At 37.6% G+C, this 20,096-nt stretch overlaps 1 protein-coding gene across 1 annotated transcript in view; it reads right to left on the reverse strand.

Moving 5' to 3' along the window:
* HECTD4 (HECT domain containing E3 ubiquitin protein ligase 4) overlaps positions 1-20,096 on the reverse strand; it is a 66,830-nt gene that overhangs the window by 32,756 nt on the left and 13,978 nt on the right. The window contains 24 exon segments of the mRNA XM_040648434.2: positions 330-418; positions 503-607; positions 771-963; positions 1,189-1,422; positions 1,762-1,925; positions 2,539-2,643; positions 3,824-3,943; positions 5,299-5,497; positions 5,603-5,703; positions 5,976-6,129; positions 6,799-6,923; positions 8,079-8,207; positions 8,624-8,744; positions 9,303-9,408; positions 10,052-10,122; positions 11,850-11,995; positions 12,318-12,550; positions 12,918-13,058; positions 13,636-13,749; positions 13,838-13,999; positions 15,258-15,450; positions 16,271-16,441; positions 17,292-17,430; positions 18,118-18,226. Of these exon segments, the coding sequence (XP_040504368.1) occupies positions 330-418; positions 503-607; positions 771-963; positions 1,189-1,422; positions 1,762-1,925; positions 2,539-2,643; positions 3,824-3,943; positions 5,299-5,497; positions 5,603-5,703; positions 5,976-6,129; positions 6,799-6,923; positions 8,079-8,207; positions 8,624-8,744; positions 9,303-9,408; positions 10,052-10,122; positions 11,850-11,995; positions 12,318-12,550; positions 12,918-13,058; positions 13,636-13,749; positions 13,838-13,999; positions 15,258-15,450; positions 16,271-16,441; positions 17,292-17,430; positions 18,118-18,226 (3,424 nt within the window).

Raw genomic sequence — 20,096 nt, forward strand, 5'->3', positions numbered from 1 at the left:
ACTAATATATTTAGACAGGAAAATTAAATTTAAAAGGATTTGCATTTATATTTGTAGTTGGAAGTTCATTTGAATGTTTTTGTTTCCAAAGATTGCTTTCTCCCCTTAAGTCTCCAAGCCTTTCAATGAGTTTAGTAGTTGTTTTGAAAACATTTAACAATAGTGTGAAAAAGCAGCCAATAAGCGTCAGAGGGTATACTGAGATTTAAAGGCCAACTTCATTAAGCGTTTTATGCACAAATGCAACTTCAACCCCGCACACTTTCTTACAGAACTCACTGAAACTCCACAACTACTTAAGATGGTGTGCTCAGCATCCAGCTACTAACCTTAATGCCAGGACCACATTCTCAAGATCACTTCCATCAAAAGAAACTTCCTTCATAGAACACAGAAGTTCCAGTTCTTTCATCTTGCTCTAATCAAAGTGAAGGAAAAGGATGAATGCGTATTGAGAGAGCAGTATGAAGCATGAGCACACACAGCAACCACAATGCTTTACCTCATTGAAGTGGTAATCATAGAAGAAGGGAACATTATTCTCCAGCTTCCCATGCATGGCGTCATCAACCTCACTCTGCCATTTCTGTTCCAGCTCAGCCACACTCTATAGAAACAAATAACACTGCAGATACCTATTCTTAAGGAATACAAGAGCTCTATAAAGAGAGGAAGTACTTTCTGCATCTTTAGGCTTCTAAAATGCTTGTAATACATCTATATTCTCAAAAAAAAAAACCAAAACCCCTTTTATTTGTATAGTTTTGTACCTGTAATTGTCTCTCCATGGCATTTAGCTTCTTAAAAGTCTCTCCCATAATTTTACAAAGTAAATCATATTCTTCAGCATGTTCTTCCTGATACTGGAAGTTTATTAGGGACTGGAGTGCATCAACCAAATTCAAATGTTTAATCACACATGAAACTACCATCTCCTCCATTACCTCGGGCTGAATCACTTCCCTAGGGTGAGAGGTAAAGCCAAGCTGATTAAGCAAGAATAGCGGACAAACTTGGACAACTCACATTTACCCCTTGCTTGACACTGCATTCACAGACAGGTATTTACAGCATATCAGATGCACACCACCAAGCTGACAGGCAGACAGTTTATTTTTAAATACTTACTTTGGTACCAAACATCTCAAACAAAAATCAAGTTAGAAAAATAAAGCAATGACCACTTACTTTATGCTAGGTCTAAATTGAGGCCGAGCACGTCCAGAAATTTCCCTGAGTTTTATCATGATTCCTGGAGGCAGCCTAATCCTAGGCAGATCAAAATAGTGTCCAATGGGAGGCACCAGCACATCAGAAGGATAAGTAAATTCTCTGTCCTCATCTATAGTAAGAGGCAGTGGAGAAGGACTCGGTGTAAGGGCTGGAGATATTACACCATTAGCTTCCACCTGCCATTGGCACCTGAAAAACATAACCAAACAAGAAAAGGATGTGGGTTCCATTTTTTCCCCCTCCTTAAACTCTCCCTCCTCATTTAGAAAGAAGCATTAGAGGAAAACACATTACAAAGACTTACATATAGCTTTATTTCACAACACTAAGTGTGGCTTATATCAAACATGTCCCAGTTCTGCTCTCCTTACTCTAAATAAAACCTCTATTCTACAGAATATTTCCTCAGTTTTGAGCAACACAGAAGTACTGAACAAACTCTGCACCACACCTTAAACGTGGGACTTGAGCACAACTACAGAATCTTCCCTCAGAAAATGCAAGGTCAGAAAATTTTTGCTTGTTTACCTTTGTAATAGTTTAGATCTTAGAAGCTCTTGACAGGTTTCTTCATCTTTGGTAATTTCTGGTCCATTGTACAAAATCCGAAGCATAGAACAAGCTAACACAGAAAGGCCAAGTGCCAGGTCAACTAAGAATGGCAGGCCTCCTGACACATCCTCTGAAGACTCCTGCAGTAGGAATAGTGATGAGTTGCACCAATCAGTCAACCACACAGTCCTTCCCTAGCATATTTCAAAGCAGTATATCTTATGGAGAGATATACTGAAAAAATGCTTTAAAGATTAAAAGCAATATATAAGAGTAACTCAAAACAATAAATAAAAAAGAAACAGCAAAGTTGGTTTTGGTTCAGTCAGTCCTTGGCCTGACTCTCTCTCATCACACAGACCTAGTTCTAACTCCTCAGTAGCAGGATTCAAGTTTCCCCCACTCTTCTTTATAGCCTAGTATCATTATAACGATTTCCATAGAGAAATTCTCATCTATAAGCAACAATGGATGTTAACGTAACTTCATCCAAGCCAGCACCACTGACACAAAACAGGTAAATTTGGCAATAACTGTCTTCATAGGACATTAAACATGCTACCATACCATGCCAGAGGGCACCTCTAGTTAAGGAGGCTAAAACTTAGATCCTATACACTTAAACGTACATCCAAAATAAGCCATTACTGTTCTAAATTTTAAAATTTAACCTCAGTGTCTAAGTACGTTTCTATTTGATCTGAAGTACATAACAGAAGATACATTTAAGCTGAACCTGTCATGTTTGAGTACCTGTGCTCGAACAGTGCAAGCAAAGCCCCACATGGCTTTGTCTGGAGTGTTGTGCTCACGACCACTCCTCATTTCAAAGGAGAAGGTGACTGTATCTCCTTCCACCTTAAAATTTTGAAGGGAAGGAGGAAGGAAAAAAAAAGAACAAACACAAACAAGAGATTTAAGTAAGAATTGAGGCAAACAAACAGGCTTTTCATTAAAAGTGGCTTATTTTATGGATTAATGTTTTTAATGACCATTATTTAAGTATTTCTTTTATTTAAATACATACACATATATTTCCTTTCTGTCAGAGCATCTTTTAGTGGACAATTTGATTTTAATTTTGCTGCTGGCTAAGCATAGTAAAGCAACAAAGGAAAGTTGTTGGAGAATCACAAGAAGAATTTATTAGGTCAGTTCACGTTATGCAGCCTCATTTTTCATCAAAATGCTTTCTTCGTTTGTCTGCAAAAATCATGCAAGGTGGGAAGACAGCCAAAGCTCTTCAAGGAGGAGAACGTCAGGACATGAGTAGAAGATTTTGCTAAAAGAATCTCATGAAGAATCAAGGTCTGAAAATTCACCAAAATCCCACTATTATGAACAATTGTCTGAGATTGCCTTCCAGATCATTACTTCTTGTTCTTCTTTTGGCAATCCTCTTTCGTTATGTCTATATGCTCACGGGACAATGTAGGAGCACAAATGTGTGAGAAAAGAACCAACGCATGGCATACAGTATGAGGGAATGTATTACAAAACTCCTGAAATACTGAAGTTTTGACGAGCGTGAGGCATTTTTTTAATCTTACTTTTACTGCAAAAAGTATCTGATGTAATTTTAAAACCCAACACAAATGGTTGGAAAGCTGCTACATTTGCTACTTGTTAAAGGTGACCCACAAACCTAAAGAGCAAAAACTGAAAAAATAGCAATCATCCCCATAAATCCTAAGAAAACATGCACTGCCTCAGACTGGACCAGAATTCATCCTACAAAGACATACTTAGGAGAACAGCAACGTCATCAGAGGTTGCAGGACTGGAAGACACCTCTAATGAATTCCAGTAAGATGCAGTAAGTAAGACAGATAAGCTCAAAGGGAAACATCACGCAACAGATGGACAAGTTTACAGATAAGTCCTTGGAAATAGCAGCCCACTTAAGAAGAGCTCTGATCATGGAAAATCATTACACTCAAAAGCTTGGACTTCATTTCTATAAGGGTTAAAACAGACTAGACATGATATCCAAAGAGGATTTTTCTATGCGGAATATTGTGGGATTGTAATACTGTACCTTTACTAAGTCTTTCGGCCAACCAGTTCCTAAGACACTACGGCTGCCATATCCCAGTGTATTGCCTCCATACTCAGCAACCTTCCTACTGTTTGTGTTAGGACCAGCATAGATCACCAACTTCAAAACATAAAATACACTGTTAGACTGTAAGAGAAAAACAAGAAAATCTAATAATAATAATAATACTTAGCACTTACACCGCGCTTCATATTTTCAAAGCGCTTTATCTACATTAACAAATCCTCACAACAGCCTTGTGAGGGGAGTTGGCAAGTATTATTATCCCCATTTTACAGATGGGGAAACTGAGGCAGAGAGGAATTTCAGTGACTTGTCCCCAAGGTCACACTGCAAGTCAGCAGAACAACCAGGAGAAATCCTAACTTCCAGTCCTCGTGCTGAGCCAACTAGAATATACTGCCTCTCTAAAAACAAAGGGACTGATCCTGTTCCCACTGAAGTTGGTATTTCATCAGCCACTTCACTGGAAACATGATGAGGCCCGAAGTTTTCTGGAGGAACTTAACCAGTCATGAGTGACAGCGATGAGTGTCAGTATTGCAGGATATTGATCTGCAATATTGAGGAATATGTGGCAACAATTAAGAAAGCTGCACAAGTATCTCTCTGATTACTTAAAGAAAAAAAATGAACAGTGGTATCAATTCCTTTCTTGAAATTGAAGACACATTTCATAGAAACAAGCCATTTATCACCAAAAAAAGAAACTATTCCAGTTCTGCCCAGTTTAAGTAACCTGTACTGATCTACAAAGTAGACACCTAGTTTAATTTTAATAAGGAAAACTGAACAACAACAAGAAGGCGGCAGCACACTGAGAAACTGAGCCATCATGAAATGCAATTAAAAAACCTGGAAGAGTTGGTATGAATTTATGAAAGGGAAAAAAGGCTGTACCTCTGGAGCAAGTAAGTATCTAATTACTACTATTTCTGACATCTGTGGTGAATATTTGTCATAAATAGAGTCTAAGTCTTAAAAGAAAATCTTCACTACTCATCGACAACCATTGGTTACTGTGTTCTGAACCAATACCAGAGGAATCAAGCACATACTTTTTTGGTTTGTTTCTACAAGAATAATAGCAATCAAATAGGAATCATTTATGTTCCATCTCAGTACCTCTTCACGTTAATGTTTTTACATTATATAACATTTGGTTAAATCTAGTCCTCTCTGCACTAAGATGAAACTCAGTAACTCCTTTGAAAAGTTGTTCACATTTGTGCAATATAAGAAATAACCCCTCAGCATCTCTGTACTTTAGAACATAGAAGCAAGCAGACTGTGACATTACAGTGTACATTACTGTTCTGTCAATAAAAACCTCCTTCACTATCCTGACCACTGGCAGTAAGGTACCCAGAAAGGCAAGGGGCAGAAAAGATGAAAAAGAAGTGCTGCTGACAGAAATACACACAAAAAGAATTTCTGAGTTGGCATGGGCTTACCTTATCGTAATCATATTGTGAAGAACATCTGTTGTCAAATCTAAGATACAAACAGCGGGCTCCTGGTATGTGTACAGTTTCCTTAAATTTATAGTTATCCCTGACAGGATGAACAGTTTCTACAGTCTTCCCAGCAGCCCAAGGAGCAGGGATCTTCAAGCCTGTAAGAAAACCTGGCTCTTCCTTCTCCTCCAGCATTCTGAAATAACAGAGAGAAATCAGTCCTAAAACTCAACACATGGGTTTGTGCTATATGTTCAAACATATGGGTTATCCCATGAAAAAGACTCAAATGTGAAATCACCTCTCATCATGTAACAATTTCCCTTTGTGTTCCGACACACCACCAGGAGAACTGTTCAGTTCTGAGAAAACCGGAGACTGAGTTTTAAGCAGCAGTGCAGTCTGCAGGACAAAATATACAGTGTTAGAAACATGCAAATACCCAATCACTAAGATCTTGTTTACCGAAGCTTATTAAGAATTATATTGTATATTCTTAATGGCAATTAATGATTACTTGGTACATCTGCTTTTGGAATTGCAGAGCAGTTTTTCAACTGTAATCTGTGCATCACTTACTGCAGAAAGTTGACAAAAATCCACAGTGTCTTACAACATGCACACACGCAACACCTTTTGTACCATGTAGACAACTGCTGACACAAAGGCCATACCTGACTTGTATAGAGAACCAGCTGCACCAGCTGAGGCATCAAGGCATCAGCCATGGTTAGAGTTTGCAAATTTGGATGCATCAGGGATGTCAGAAGGACAGGAAGCAGATGACCAAGCATAGTAGCTTTCGTAATTTGTTCCAGGCCTTTTAATCTGAAATAATCAAGGTTACACAGTAACAACTACTTTACAACATAGAGAGTCACTACTATTCCTAGTAATCTGGTTAACTTTGTAACAGACAGCAGGTGATTGAAAATGCAGAAAACATTTACACAGTATTTAAAAAACCAAACTCTATTAGAACATTGAAGACATAGTTTCTCCAAAGTGTTAGCATCCCAATTTTGATGCCAACTATTAAACAACAAAGCAGAAGACAGTTAATCAAGAGTTTAATAATTACTCAGAAAACGATAAGCTTCTATTTGGATGAGATGAAAGTCCCCATCAACACAAATATGTTTGTTCAGTATGTATACCACATTTCTAACACAGCTTATGAGGATATTGTCAGCTGAGAAATTACTTTCTTTTCTGTCACCCTGCTCATAAATACCACTGTCATTGACTGAAAACTGATCACTTTGAATAGTTTCTATTATTATGTTGATTATTAATGCTAGTGGCTCTGTCACAGGGAGCCCGATTCTAAATTCTTTAAACACTAAGTGCTAAGCAAATGCTGTATTAACATACAGTTCCTACACATTCAAAGCTCAAATTTGAAGTTACAGCATACAGAGTAAGTAGTGCTAATTGTGCTTGCACAATAAGCTGCAGGAAGCAACAATTTACTGTTTTCACATTCCCTTGCCTTACCTTTGTTCTCTGTCAGCAATATCACTGTTTATTAGTGCTGTAGTGACTTGCTGCAGCATTTCTAAGACTTCATCACATCCTGTCAGAATTTGTGTAGCAAGAGACAAAACGCTGGTCTTCAGCTCCTGGGAACAAAAAGAGTTAAGATGCTTAAATTCTTAGAGAACAGAAAAAAGCAACAGCTGAACAAAACGATGGATTTCCAAATTAAAACAATGATAATGTGACCTGGCAGGCCTGCAGCAGTAGATTCATCCAAGACTTAAATTTGATTAATGCTAAGCCCCAAAGTGCTGGGAGAAACTAGGTGCATATTACAGGATGCACATCCAGTTTCTAGAGGAAAGGAATCCCCAAGTCCAGCACAGGAGAGAGCTGTTAGCCAGCCAAGGTACAGCACTGGTGACAGAATGTCCTAGCAGGTATGAGGATCACTGCAGAGAGAGAAACAATGAACAATGAAAACATGGGTGAATAGCGAGACAAGAGAAGTACCACAGTATTTAGCATTTACTCAATGAGCCTGAACAAATAACTTTCAACTGCTGTGGATTACAAGCACACGAAGTCTCAAAGAGGAGCAGACAAAGCCAGCTTAACAAGCAGTATCAGAAACTCAGAACTCAATGCTACTACAGAGGAAATATTGCTCTTATAAAAACTATAATAAGACAGCCTGCACACTAGGACAAACACAGCAGCTGTGAGTTCATTCAAGGCTATTCCAGCAAGTAACATGACACAACATTTTAATAAACCTATCAACAAGACAAGAGCTCTCAAACCTTGTTCTAATGCTATTCATGCAGTTTCATGTGATGGATGATGGTTTACATGGAGACAAAGATGGCTTTATAGTTAAAACTGCACAAATCTAGAAGCTTGGTAAGGTAAATGAGAAAGTCCCTTTCTATGTAAATCTGAAAAGTACTTTTTTTTGTACCATCTAGATGATAAGGAGAAAAGAAGGTGGTGGGTAATACGTTCAGAAACGATTCCCAGCCTGTAAGTTATCTGACAAGCATATGTCTACTAAAATACATTTTTATCTTCATGACACATACTTAAGGAAGGAAGTATTTGCTCTCACTAACATTATAGGACTGAAGTTGAGATACTTCAGCTGAAGAACAGGAAAAAGAAAAATCCATAGTAATATAACTATACTGAGAGGAAAAGAACTGTCAAAACAGCTTAGAAAGGAATGCATTGTAGAAACAAGAGGAGTCAGAGGAACACTGACTGTAAAGAGCCATGCTGGAATAAAACTTGGTGTTTACCTGTACCTTCAATGTCTCTCCCTGTAAGGAGCTGTCACTGTCATCATTTTCATCAGGTTTAATCAAAATAGTGTTACTGAGGAGGTGGTTCTGTACGGCCATCAGATATCGCAAGCATGAAGATGCAGCCTTTAACACAAATAAGTACACTTCACATTATCTAAACACTTAAATCAAACTTGATTCAGGCAATCCTTTTACTTACAAGCAGAAAAGAAAAAAGTATGGGAGAAGGACAAGCAAAAAGGAGTTCATTTTCATGTTGTCAAGAAGTTCTAATGATAGACAAACTTCCTTTAAAATGAGACAGCTATCAAAGCAGTGGGAAAATAAATCCATTTATAAATCTATTTTAGCTTTTAGCATACACTGTACGATTTACTTTGTCATAAGAAACTGTTAATGCATAAACAAAAGACTTTCTTTTCCTGTATTTGTTAAGATATACAACCACGGAAGTCACGCTTCTATATACTCAGTAAAGAAGATGGATTTAAGAAGGAAAAGAAGCCAAGGGCAATTTTATCAAAATACATTTTACTTACAGGCACAGTTGAAAGAAGCCTTTGAAAATCATCTTTAGATACAGTTTGGCACTTGGTGATTAAGACACAAGATTCTCGGACAACAATCTTGAGAATGTAGTGCAACAGCTCATCATTTAGTCTTTGAAATGCAGGAAAGATGCAAAAAATGTTTATCTAATTAGTGTATATTTTGTACAGCCCATATCAAGTGTCTCTCAAAGCTCTCTCACAAATCACATGAAGCCAAAACAAGAATCTGTTCAATTTGAGATTCAGAGGCAAAGCAAACCAAGGCCAGAACATTTAACAACAAACAGCAACGGATTTCTCCCAACTTTGAACAGGTAGTTTTACTGCTAAAAAGTAACCTAACAGTGATACAGAGAACAATGCCACAGTATTGTAATACAGAACTATCACCTACAGTTACCATATGCATGGTATACATCAAGGAATCCAAACTTAAGTTCATGCATGGAATTCTCAAAAGTTTCCCTTAAAACCCCAAATCACCCCATCTCTTTGGTTCTAATGAAATCCTAACCACTAACACCACAAAGATAGTATTTCAAAAGTCCCACTGCTACTAGAGGTAACAAGTAACTAGCAGAACATTATCCAAGCTTACCTAGAGCAAATAACAGAAACATACAACATGATAAACCGGAGGAAATGGAAGCACACTGTTTTATTTTACCTATAATGATCATCATCTTCACTCCCAAATCTGTTGTTCTGAAGCTGTTCTGCTAGATTTGTTAGGATGACGTCCCGAAGTTGAGAAAGACCACTATTTCTCTCTCCTAAAATGAACGCAAAAATATTTTGCAAAGATAAGCTCCATAAAATGTTGGTTTATTTCCTCAGGTATCTTGCTTCTCAGAAACAGTTACATTTACACCACAACCCAATTGGCTGTTGGTATTATAGACCTAAAACTCACTTTGCACACAGCACTGTTTTAAATTCCAATGACTGTAACACCTGAACACACTGCTATGAAGTAATAAATTACCATGCATCAGCTGCTTCTGGTACAGGCTTCCATTTCGTGCTCAAGGTAGAAAGATTAATATTCTTTCTAATGAGGACTAAAATTACTTCTGGTCATTGTGTAACTGCCAGGTAACATAAACTTCTAAATGGTTCTAAACTATCAGCTAGACCAGAAAAGGTCATTAACACTGACAGACAACAGATTGAAACCTTTCAAACTTAAAGCAGCTGCTTGAGTGAGACTAATTTTCTTTTGTGCCCCAAACACACACAGCCATTCAGAAGGGAGCTTCAGAACCTGAAGCATTCTGTAACTTCCTAGCCCAGCCTGGGTTCAAAACACACCAATACTCCATATTCTGAACTGGTCTTCCTCAAAAGGATAATTGTTTTTGTATTTTATTTTCAATTAGAAATACAAACTCTCACATGCTAATAAGAAATTCTCACCTTCAGTTAAGACCAATTTCAATAAATTATTGATTTCTGCTTCTCCAGGATACAGGATATTTAAACCAGAGCTGAAGAAAAAAAAAAAATTACTTAACATATGTAAGAATGAACAAAATCTTAATGGACTTGTGAAAAAGCAGAACAGATTTCTGGCTTAGTTCCTGATATACCATTTACAATTACCAGGCAATAGCTTCTTCCAATGTAGAAAGAAATGAAGATTACAGTAACTGCAGTATTTTGAGACTCTCTGAAATGTTGAAAATATTACAGACTTCTTTCCTTCCAGACCATCCCCCACCTCCACTCCCCTTTCTAATTATTTCTCTGGTGTAATGCTATAATGGTTTGATAATAGCACGGCAGCAAAGCCTTTGGCTACAGCAAATGAAAATGAGCCCGAATGCAGCAGCCAGAGATGGAGAAATGAAAAGGGAAAAAAAAAAAAAAAAAAGCTGCTTACCTTTGGAGGGCTTCAGGTGTGTAGGGATCTCAACAAGAGATACCCCCACCCCCACTGCCAACCCTTAAATGAGGGCTGGGAACAGGTGGATCCTGGCTCCAACCCTTCTGGTCACTAAGGTACATTGCATGCACCTGAGCTCCCCTGCCTTGGCCCTGCCTTCCCACCAGGTACTCAATCATCGCTTCAGGCTGTGACTTAGCATTTCCACTACATCTGGTATGTCATTAAACTGCTATGTTTTTGTATACTGAGAGAAAAGACTGTTGTGGCCTTCCTACCTCTGGCTCATGTTGATGACGTGATTCAAAGACCAGGAAAAGTTATCATACATTGCAAACTAGGTTTGAGGGTTCTATTGATATCTGAATCCCAGTCAAAAAACAGGAGGAAAAAAAGAAAGATATTACCTACTCCCCCATCTCTGATTTTATACAAGTCATTGAAGGATAGCACACACACACACCAAGAGAAAGAAAAAACACAGATTGATCATCAGAAGATATTGTTCCGCTCAACCTTTGGAGCACTTCCCACTTGAAAGCAGATTACATTTGTGCTTGAGATATTTGAGACAGAACACAAATCTCAAGGACAAGGAATACTCTCGTTTTCATAATATACAATCACACTTCTCACTACCTTTCCTGCACTTAGTCATTCTGCTATTTTTAACAAGTCACAGAAAGGAAATTACACAGCATGAGGCTCAAGAGATGCAGCAGCTAACATGATGTGGAACTAAAGCAGCCATCCTGCTGAAGTGTTTGAAGAAGTGCTGGTGTACCACCCCAATACATAATGCCATACTTCTTCCAAAACAGATTCCCATTTTCTCAGCATAAATCTGTCTCTTTGGACAGTCTTACTACTCCACCCGTGTTTCAACCTGGACCTTCAATCTTACAGCATTCCTCAGGTATTACTCACTCTGCTTCCCTTGGCATTCCCTCTGTGTGGGAGAATTCCAGTGCTGTCATTTGAAATACTGATCTAAAGCTAACAACATTGGCATTACCCTCTCCAGAGCACCAACGAACTATATAAACTAAACATTGAAGATGTTTCACTCACCACTGAAATGGAAAAAACCTCGCTGGAATTAAGCAGCTATATTATAATAAGCACTAAAGAAATAACTCCAAAAGTCATTACACCATCATGACAACAAACACAATTTGCTTTTCTCCACTGATATAGATTAATTATCATCATATTAAGTTGTTCTCAATATTCTTATATTAAAATATAGTTGCCAAATACATCTTGAACATTTGGCTACTGTACCATTATAAAAGCATCTAAGATGCACTTGATGAGGCAGATGTTTACCTTATAGCCAGGCAAACCTCCTTCTGAATCTCCGCACAAATCTGGTCCCTTGGTGCCATCAACAACTGCCAAAGCAATAGGCCCGACCTCCTCACAATGTCTCTGTTTCTTTCAGTTTGTGGGCTGAAGAAAAATTTAAAAACCACCTAAGAAAAAAAAAATTAAACAACAACAACAATAAAAACAATGTAAACTACGTCCAAGTCACCTCATTTTTTGTAGACAGCTTCACAAAATATTTGTCTAGGTCACTAAAAAAAAGCATCAGCCAAAAATGGAATTTGAATTTCCAAACTTTAGCACTCTGGCAGCCCAACAGGGCTTTTTTCTATTTCTATCCCCTGGCAGAAGAAAAAAAAAAAATCAAGTAAATGAGAAACTTCTCAGTATTTCACATTAATCTGTAAAGGTGGCAGTTACATTTCAATTAGGACACTCAAACTACAGGAAGGAAAGATGTCGTTGTACCTGGAAGACAACAAGGATGCAGCGTATTATACAAGTATCTCCGTTCACCATAGCTTTCTCCATAATGTCACAGATACTGCTGAGATGATGTGCTTCGATTGGATGCTGCTTCCCCAAGAAGTTTGTTATGGGAAGATTATTGCTGGCTGCAAGCAGATTGAGTTGGTGGATACACATGGCACCAACATGGTGCAGTAACTGGTTAATAACCTCATTTGTGGTTGTTGCATCCCCTAGGAGAAGAAAATCAGTTTAAACACTGTCTAAAAGAGATTACAGGGTTAGAATTTTCTTCTAAAATGCATTCTATTATCATCATTATCTCTAACATCAGGGCTCCCACCCACATTATAAACAAAAGAGTTATCTGCACTAATGTGATAAGGGTAGCAATAATCTGGAAACTTTCGAGTTTGTCTCTATTTGGTTTTTACTTTCTTAAACCAAAGAGCAGGCAACTCAAACAAGGAACTTTTTCCCAAGGCTTAACTCATGTTTTAATAGAAAGCTTCAGAAGGTAGTTTCTGTGCATTTATTCTATGATGTTTGTATGTTTCACTCTCACTTGGTATAAAATGCCCATCTGCAGGTTTAGCTCACCTTTGGGCTCTGTAATGACATGGCTCACTCCCAGCCTCTGGCAGACACAGTGGAATGCCTGGTTCCCAGGATTACACCACTGATCGATGTAATCATTAGAGCACGTCCATATCATGTTATTCATAGTATCATAACAGGCACCTGAGGAACACATTTTCCACACCAAATTTTAGAATTAAAAAAAAAAAACACACGCACACCAAAAACCAGACTAAAATACTTCTATAGCAAATAGAAATCTAATGTATTTGCTTTAAAAATTCTGTCATGTGACACTGCAATTTAATAATAGTGCCCTGTGGTTAACTGGTAATAGTTTTAACCAAAACTGATGGTTTGCGTGATGCAAGTTGTTGAAAGTGGTAAACCTACAGAGACTCATCTCCTTAAAGTGTGTAGGGTTTCCAAACACAAGCAGGTCTGTAACAGTAAATGTAAAGGGATAAGTGGGCTATAGACATGAATGGCTCGATGACAGCATATTCTAAAAGCTGTTAAAAATAACATATCTGTGCAGCTGTTTCAAATAACGAGGTCTCCAGTAGCAGTAGCTAACATGACATTTCCTCAGGAAATTATGAGCTTTCAAAAACAAAGTTTACAAGATTTCACTACAGACACAAAACCTCACTGTCTGCAGAATCCATCACTGTGAATTTATAAATCCGACTAGTTTAAGGATGGGATATGTGTAGTTCTTGAAAACAGATCTACCTACCAAGTCCTGGTACCAGAGCACCACGTCCAAGTGAACTTCCTGCAGCATCAATGAGATCTGCTCGGCTTGTGAACTGCCCATCCGAAATATTGAACACCAAGCTTGAAGCAAGAACTGCACAGAACAAAGTCTCCCATTAATTTCTGACAAGTTGATTGCTTATCATGAAGGACTTAACCTGCCAGAAATGCACCTGACTTACTTTTTAAAGATGACAAAGCACTTGTTCCTCCAAAGAGTGAGCGTGTTGCAGAACTGCCTGACCCTCCTGGGGGTGGGACCAACATCACCAGGTATGTTCCACATGTGTATATCGGAGTCTTCCTTAACATTTTCAGTGGCAGCCCGCAGCTTGTGTTAGCAGCTGAAATATTCAACAGGAATCAAATCAGCATTGTATGTCTTCATAACATTAAAACCTTAATAACAGCAGCAAACAAGAAAGAATGCTATTTGGGACTTTAAACAAATTGATACAGAAATTGATGTAAACTATACTTGGCAGCATTTAGAAGTCGTGTGTAGGGGCAGCTTCATAATCCCACACATTCAGCGTTAATTCCCAGAACGATATAAGCAATTTCACAGGTTATTTAACTAAAGAGAATGACTTAAAAATTAATAAAGGTAGCAATTTCTGGTTCCAAACCTGGAAAATTATGAGGCTAAAATACAAGTACAAATAGAACTGTTATAAGAATCATATGGTACTACGCATATTGAAGGCGGTTTTAGAGACTTTAAGAAAACATAAAAAGACCATTTAAGACTCACTAGGCATTTACTATTTTAAGTCCTCCTGCTCCACATGAAATGTATACAGTCATAACGATCGAACTCCTGCCAGAGCTGATCAACACTTTCCTGAGCACCGACTAAAGAACTGGACAAGAATAACTGCTTATCCTTCTTTAGCACTCTCCTTGTAAACTGGCAAAATACAGCATTTAAAATAGCTCTTGAAGCTAAATCTTTGCCAATTTCCCTGTAAGAATATTTATGTCCTGTATAATTTGTTTTTATGAAAATACCTCTAGTTGTTTAACATTTTAGAAAGCAAGCTCATTTAGTTTCAGATGTATACATGAAAGAAGAGAAGCAATGGGCAAATTGGATAAAATCCTAAGGTTCTCTAACTTGGTAGTTTCAGCAGATCCATAAGAGAATACCCCAAAATTTTGCAAACTACCTCAAAAAAGCAAAATTACTTCAAAATTTGTAACATTCAACTTTCACAGGAAGCAAGAATTTCATCTTCTAAATGGCAGTCCATTTTTACATAACAATTCAAAGTCCAGCTGAACTAGCAACATAGAAATATGGTTTTCCATTTCATCACACATGGCATAATCCAGTCCTATAACTGAATATATAACCAAAAAGGGCACCACATATACCAGTACTCCTCTAGTTTTTTTCTTCTTCAACTTTTCCCACTAATTGAGCAAAGGAACTTTTAATTCAAACAAGAAACAAACACTGCACATCCATCTCAAAGACTTAATATGGAAAAAATGCACACAATTTTTGACAGCTCCTCAAGAAATCAGTGCTTACTCAAACTGATATTACGCACTAAGAAACAATACATGAAGAATTCCTGAGTCAAAATCTCCACTGACCTGCTTGGTCCTCTTTTAGAGTATTAGAGATGGTAGAGCCAGTGAGAGCAGCTAATGTTGCTGATGGGGAGGCTCTGTACCTGGACAGCCTGCTCAGAAGCATCTCATTAATACTCTTTGCAGATTCACCTTCCTTTCGCATTAATATAATTCGTTCCTGTAGAGGATTTGCTATACACACACCATTTTCTACCTATTAAAAATGGAGTAAAGAAAAAAAAAAACCTTTTAGATATTAAGTTCATAGGATACAAATAACCTAAAATGAATAAGGTATATCAGGTAGGGATACAGATATAAACCTTGATGCCAAATTTCTTAGGGAAAAAAAAGCGTAATTTCAGTTGTCAATATCAGATGCCCACCAACTGCTCCACACTTTCCTATTTAAGTCTTTAGACTGAGGTGTTTCACTGTCAAATTAAAATACACACACACAAATGTATGCATGTAAGCGTGCATACACATATGGACCTATATATAAATGCACAGATATATAAATGTATGAAAACAAAGGCCATTGAGAGAAGAAGGTGATCAAACTATTGATAGGTTTCTCCAGATTCATTTTGAAATGCATTTGGTTTTACACTAAAACCAATGATTGCCACACAGCGTGAAAACATTTCAGGCTATAAAATACAGAGCAGATAAAACAAAGTATCTGCAACTTGTGGGAACAGATTGACTTTTAACACAACGAAGCAGATCCATTGTATGCAATGCTTTAAATCTTAGTACACCGTCTCAGCATAAAACTTAATTGCTAGTTATAATAAAGTATGTTTTACATTACAAGACAATTCCTACTGTGAGCATGATAGTTGTATGCCCTCTGAAGACAGAATTGAGCAATACACCTTCTGTTTTGTTATACTGTAAGCACATAATAAAACACTATTCAAATTACATCTATCAATATTAAAACCCAGTATTTTGTATTTGAAAATGTTGATACTCAATTGAACAGCAGTCATGCTACCAACTCACAGAAGACACCTAAATTTGCTTACTATAAGTTCAAAAACATCCATAAAGACAGAGTGGCCTTTTGGTGTTTTCTCATTGAGGCTTGCAGGAGACCAAATCCAGTAGAAATATGTACCATCTGAAGAAAGATGCACGGTGGTCATAGTACTGCCAACTGGGAAGTGATTTACTGGCATTGGGATTATTTGACACACCTACAAGACAGGGACAGCATCTTAGTAGTTTTTACATATCAGCAGCTTCTTAATAAAATCAAACAAAGCCAACCCATAAAAAGCTTCTTGGTGGACATAACATGACGTGCATTTGTTTTGAAGAGCTATTGTGCAATATTTGCCAAGTGGGTGTACTGCATACAAACCCCTTGCAGATCTAAACAGTTAACAAACCTAAAAATGAAAGCATTCCTTTAATGATTGAAAGCATACCCACAATACCAAAAGGAAAATACACGTGCTAAAAAACCCACTTTCTGCAGCTTCTCTGAAACATAACTGAAACTTTGGAAGAAAAGGAGAATTCAAACATTGTTTCAGGAAACATACATAGGATATAAATACGTGCATTCATCCTTAAAACCACAATGCAAAAAACAACAACATAAAAAAAACAAACCACAAAGTAAACAAAGTACTCATTTTACAAAGGATGACTAAAGAACACAATTAAATCAGAAACAATACCTGAATAACGAGCTGTTCAGGAAGCATATGTTTTGAGTTAAAGCCAAAGTCCATTTTTGCTACTGTTTGATTGTTTTATATGACTGTACCACATTCTGTCTCTTACACTACTACAATAATACTTTATATATCTATAGATGTGTATGTTCATATACACATATACAATAACAAAGAGGAAAATCCATAATAACTTACAAGTTTCCTGCAATGCAATTTTTAGATTGGGGTTTCACAAAGGCAGCTTCACAAAGCAAGAGGCAGAAATATCAGCACCACACTAATTAAGAGTTAGAAGTGACTGCGACAACTCCATGTTTCCTTGCACTAACTGTGCCATGCACATACTAGCTGTTCCTTTTACCTGAAGGGTATGCTGATCCACAACCTGGAAAAGGGAGTGAGGCTTATTATCAAAAGAGACAGGCCGATGAAGAAGTTTGCTGTTGCCAAAAGCAACCCACCCAGCCTCCAGCTCCTCATTTCGGCAGTAGACAAAACCTCTGGGAAAAAGAGAAAAAATAAATAAATAGAAGTACATTATAGCTCTTTAAAACTCTGCACTTCTTGTTTGTTCTTCTAAGAACTCACAACCACATTCCGGAACTTTGAACTTAAATTCAAGTCATTTTAAGTCAGCAATTTCCGCTGTAAAGGTTTTAACCATAAGAAACCTCATGACTTCAAGCAATAAAGAAGCAAGGCAGTACTGTTAGTTACAGCTGCACTAATCATTTCTACAATGAATAGCATAATTAGAAAACAAATACTTACAAACCCACTAATTGTACAGCTCTACATAAAAACTAGTCTCTACTACATCCCTCTCAGCAAAGAATAAATCAACTTTTATATATATATATATATATATATATATACACACACATACATACACACACACACATATATACACACATACAACTACTCTGCTACTACAACTCTTTGCAGGGGAGGCTGAGCTGCTTCGTCACCAGAGGTCACTTACAACCAAGTTATCCTATAATTGCAGAGAAAACACTCTCAAGAACTACAGATGAGATGACCAAAATGTTAAATAACATTCAATGAAAACGCAAAACGTGCTCTAGTCCTGTTACTTCTAACATCTGAGAGATTTACCAAAATATCAACTTTTTTTTTTCCCAAATGGATCTGCAGAATAGCAAATACTCATCTATGTTGTCACTCACCGCAAGGTACCATGTAATCCAGATCCTAATTTGCTTATTCCTCTTCCCACTGAATTTGTTGTATAAAGGTAGAGGCCATCTGCTGCAAGACAACGTCCTAAGTCTGCATCTGAACCAGGAAGAAAGAACAGAGCAGGGATTTTCCATGTAACAAGCAACACTAGAAATTCTCCATGGTTCTTATTCTCCTGCTACAGCTACAACAGCAACTGAAAGCCAACAGATGCTCACAGCAAGCCACAGTTGACAAGTTAGAACTACTTCTTTTAATACTGAATTTATTATTCAGTGTTCTAAGAGATACTGTAGCACAGTTAAAGTTCAGTTCTTCTTACTGCAACTTCTTTACCTTTCCCTCACCCCTTAAAGGGGCATTTGGATCACACACAACTCACGCAAACAATACAAGGTTAACTTCCTAGTGATACCAAATAAACCAAACAGGAATTAGGGGCTGGTCAGCCAGCTTCTTCTTTTGAGACAATAACTGACATCAGTATAGTTCTGAACATGATTCAAGCGGCCATCACCTATTTCTGGTGAATTTCTATTTCCTGCTTTGTGCTCTCATGTCAGCATTAAGACCACCCATCTTCTGCTATTAATTAAATAATTTTAATAATGTTAGTACTACTTTAAACAGAAGCTTGTGCCATAGGTTTAAACTGGCTTTCCTGCACTCCATTCAAAACCACAAGTACTGTAGGAGCCAATACCCAACACCATGCTTAGGAACACAGGATTAAGCAACAAAACTCATTTCAGGTGGAAAATTCCCTTAAATATAAACCAACTTGGGCATCTGCTATTAAACTCTTTCAGAACAACCCAAAGGAGCAGAATATAATGCTCCTTTTGCAACAGGTAATGTTCAGAATCCAGGACTGGAAGGAAGATTAACATACAAGTTAAGATACAAGTACAAGGAAGATTAATGCCTATGTAAGCCCTTCTGCTCAGGACAACTGCCATTACCATAACATACTGCTTGTGGGAAAGGAGTAGTATGATTTTGAGCCTTGATCTAATTTCTGGTACAATACCACACTTCTCTTCCAGCCAGTAAAATGCCCCTTTCACCTCTGAACTCTGCTAAAATTAAGACAAAATGTCTTTCTGTCACAGCTCCGTCACTCAGAAAACAGTAATTACTGACAATCAAGAAGGGACACACAGGACAAAGCTTTGTAACAGAGATGTCAATAAACCGTTTCAGTCAACCTATTTAAATTCACATAATTTCCACAGTCATCCAGGGAAACAAAAAAAGGCACTGAACTTGTACTTCTAAAAATAAACATGCCCTGCCAGTGATAGCTACTGAATACAGGGATACTGCACGTGACAAATAAATTACACTCACTGAAAGATTAATGAGGGGATAATGTCCAAAAATCAGTTCAACCTCTCTGAAAAATTCCCACTGAAATAAGGGAGGGCCACCACGGCTACAGCTTTTGATGGTTTGCTCCATTTAGAGCACTAGAGCAGTTAAAAAGGCACCTGCCCTGCAGCAAGCACAAAGTAACTCTTCAGACACCTAACAGCTTGTATTTTAAAAGCTGCACTAAGACCAATGCAACCTCTTCATCTTAATTCAAAACAAGATATTTTCTCTTACCTGATCCCCAAGCCAACTTATAAAAAGTCATTTACATATTCTAGTTAGATTAGCTTGATAAGAGTTGAGTTGACAAGCTAAATAACATACACCGTTTAGTACTTCTATATATGGTCCATGTTTCTTAAAACTTCAGCTTTGAATGTACAGACTCTGACAACAAAGTGCCCGGGCTGCTGCTGCCCTCCCACTCCTTATCTATCAGGCTTCTCTCTCCCTTCTAAGCCGTTCAGCTTTCAGTTACCTGACCTGTACCGTAGCTGCTTTTACACGACTTCCAACAGAAAAGATGAAATCCTTTTCAACTCTACAGCCCTACATCATTTTATTTTTTAAATAATTAGCACCACAAAAAGCA

This window comes from Gallus gallus, chromosome 15 (assembly GCF_016699485.2).
Source record: "Gallus gallus isolate bGalGal1 chromosome 15, bGalGal1.mat.broiler.GRCg7b, whole genome shotgun sequence".
Classification (NCBI taxonomy): Eukaryota; Metazoa; Chordata; class Aves; order Galliformes; family Phasianidae; genus Gallus; species Gallus gallus.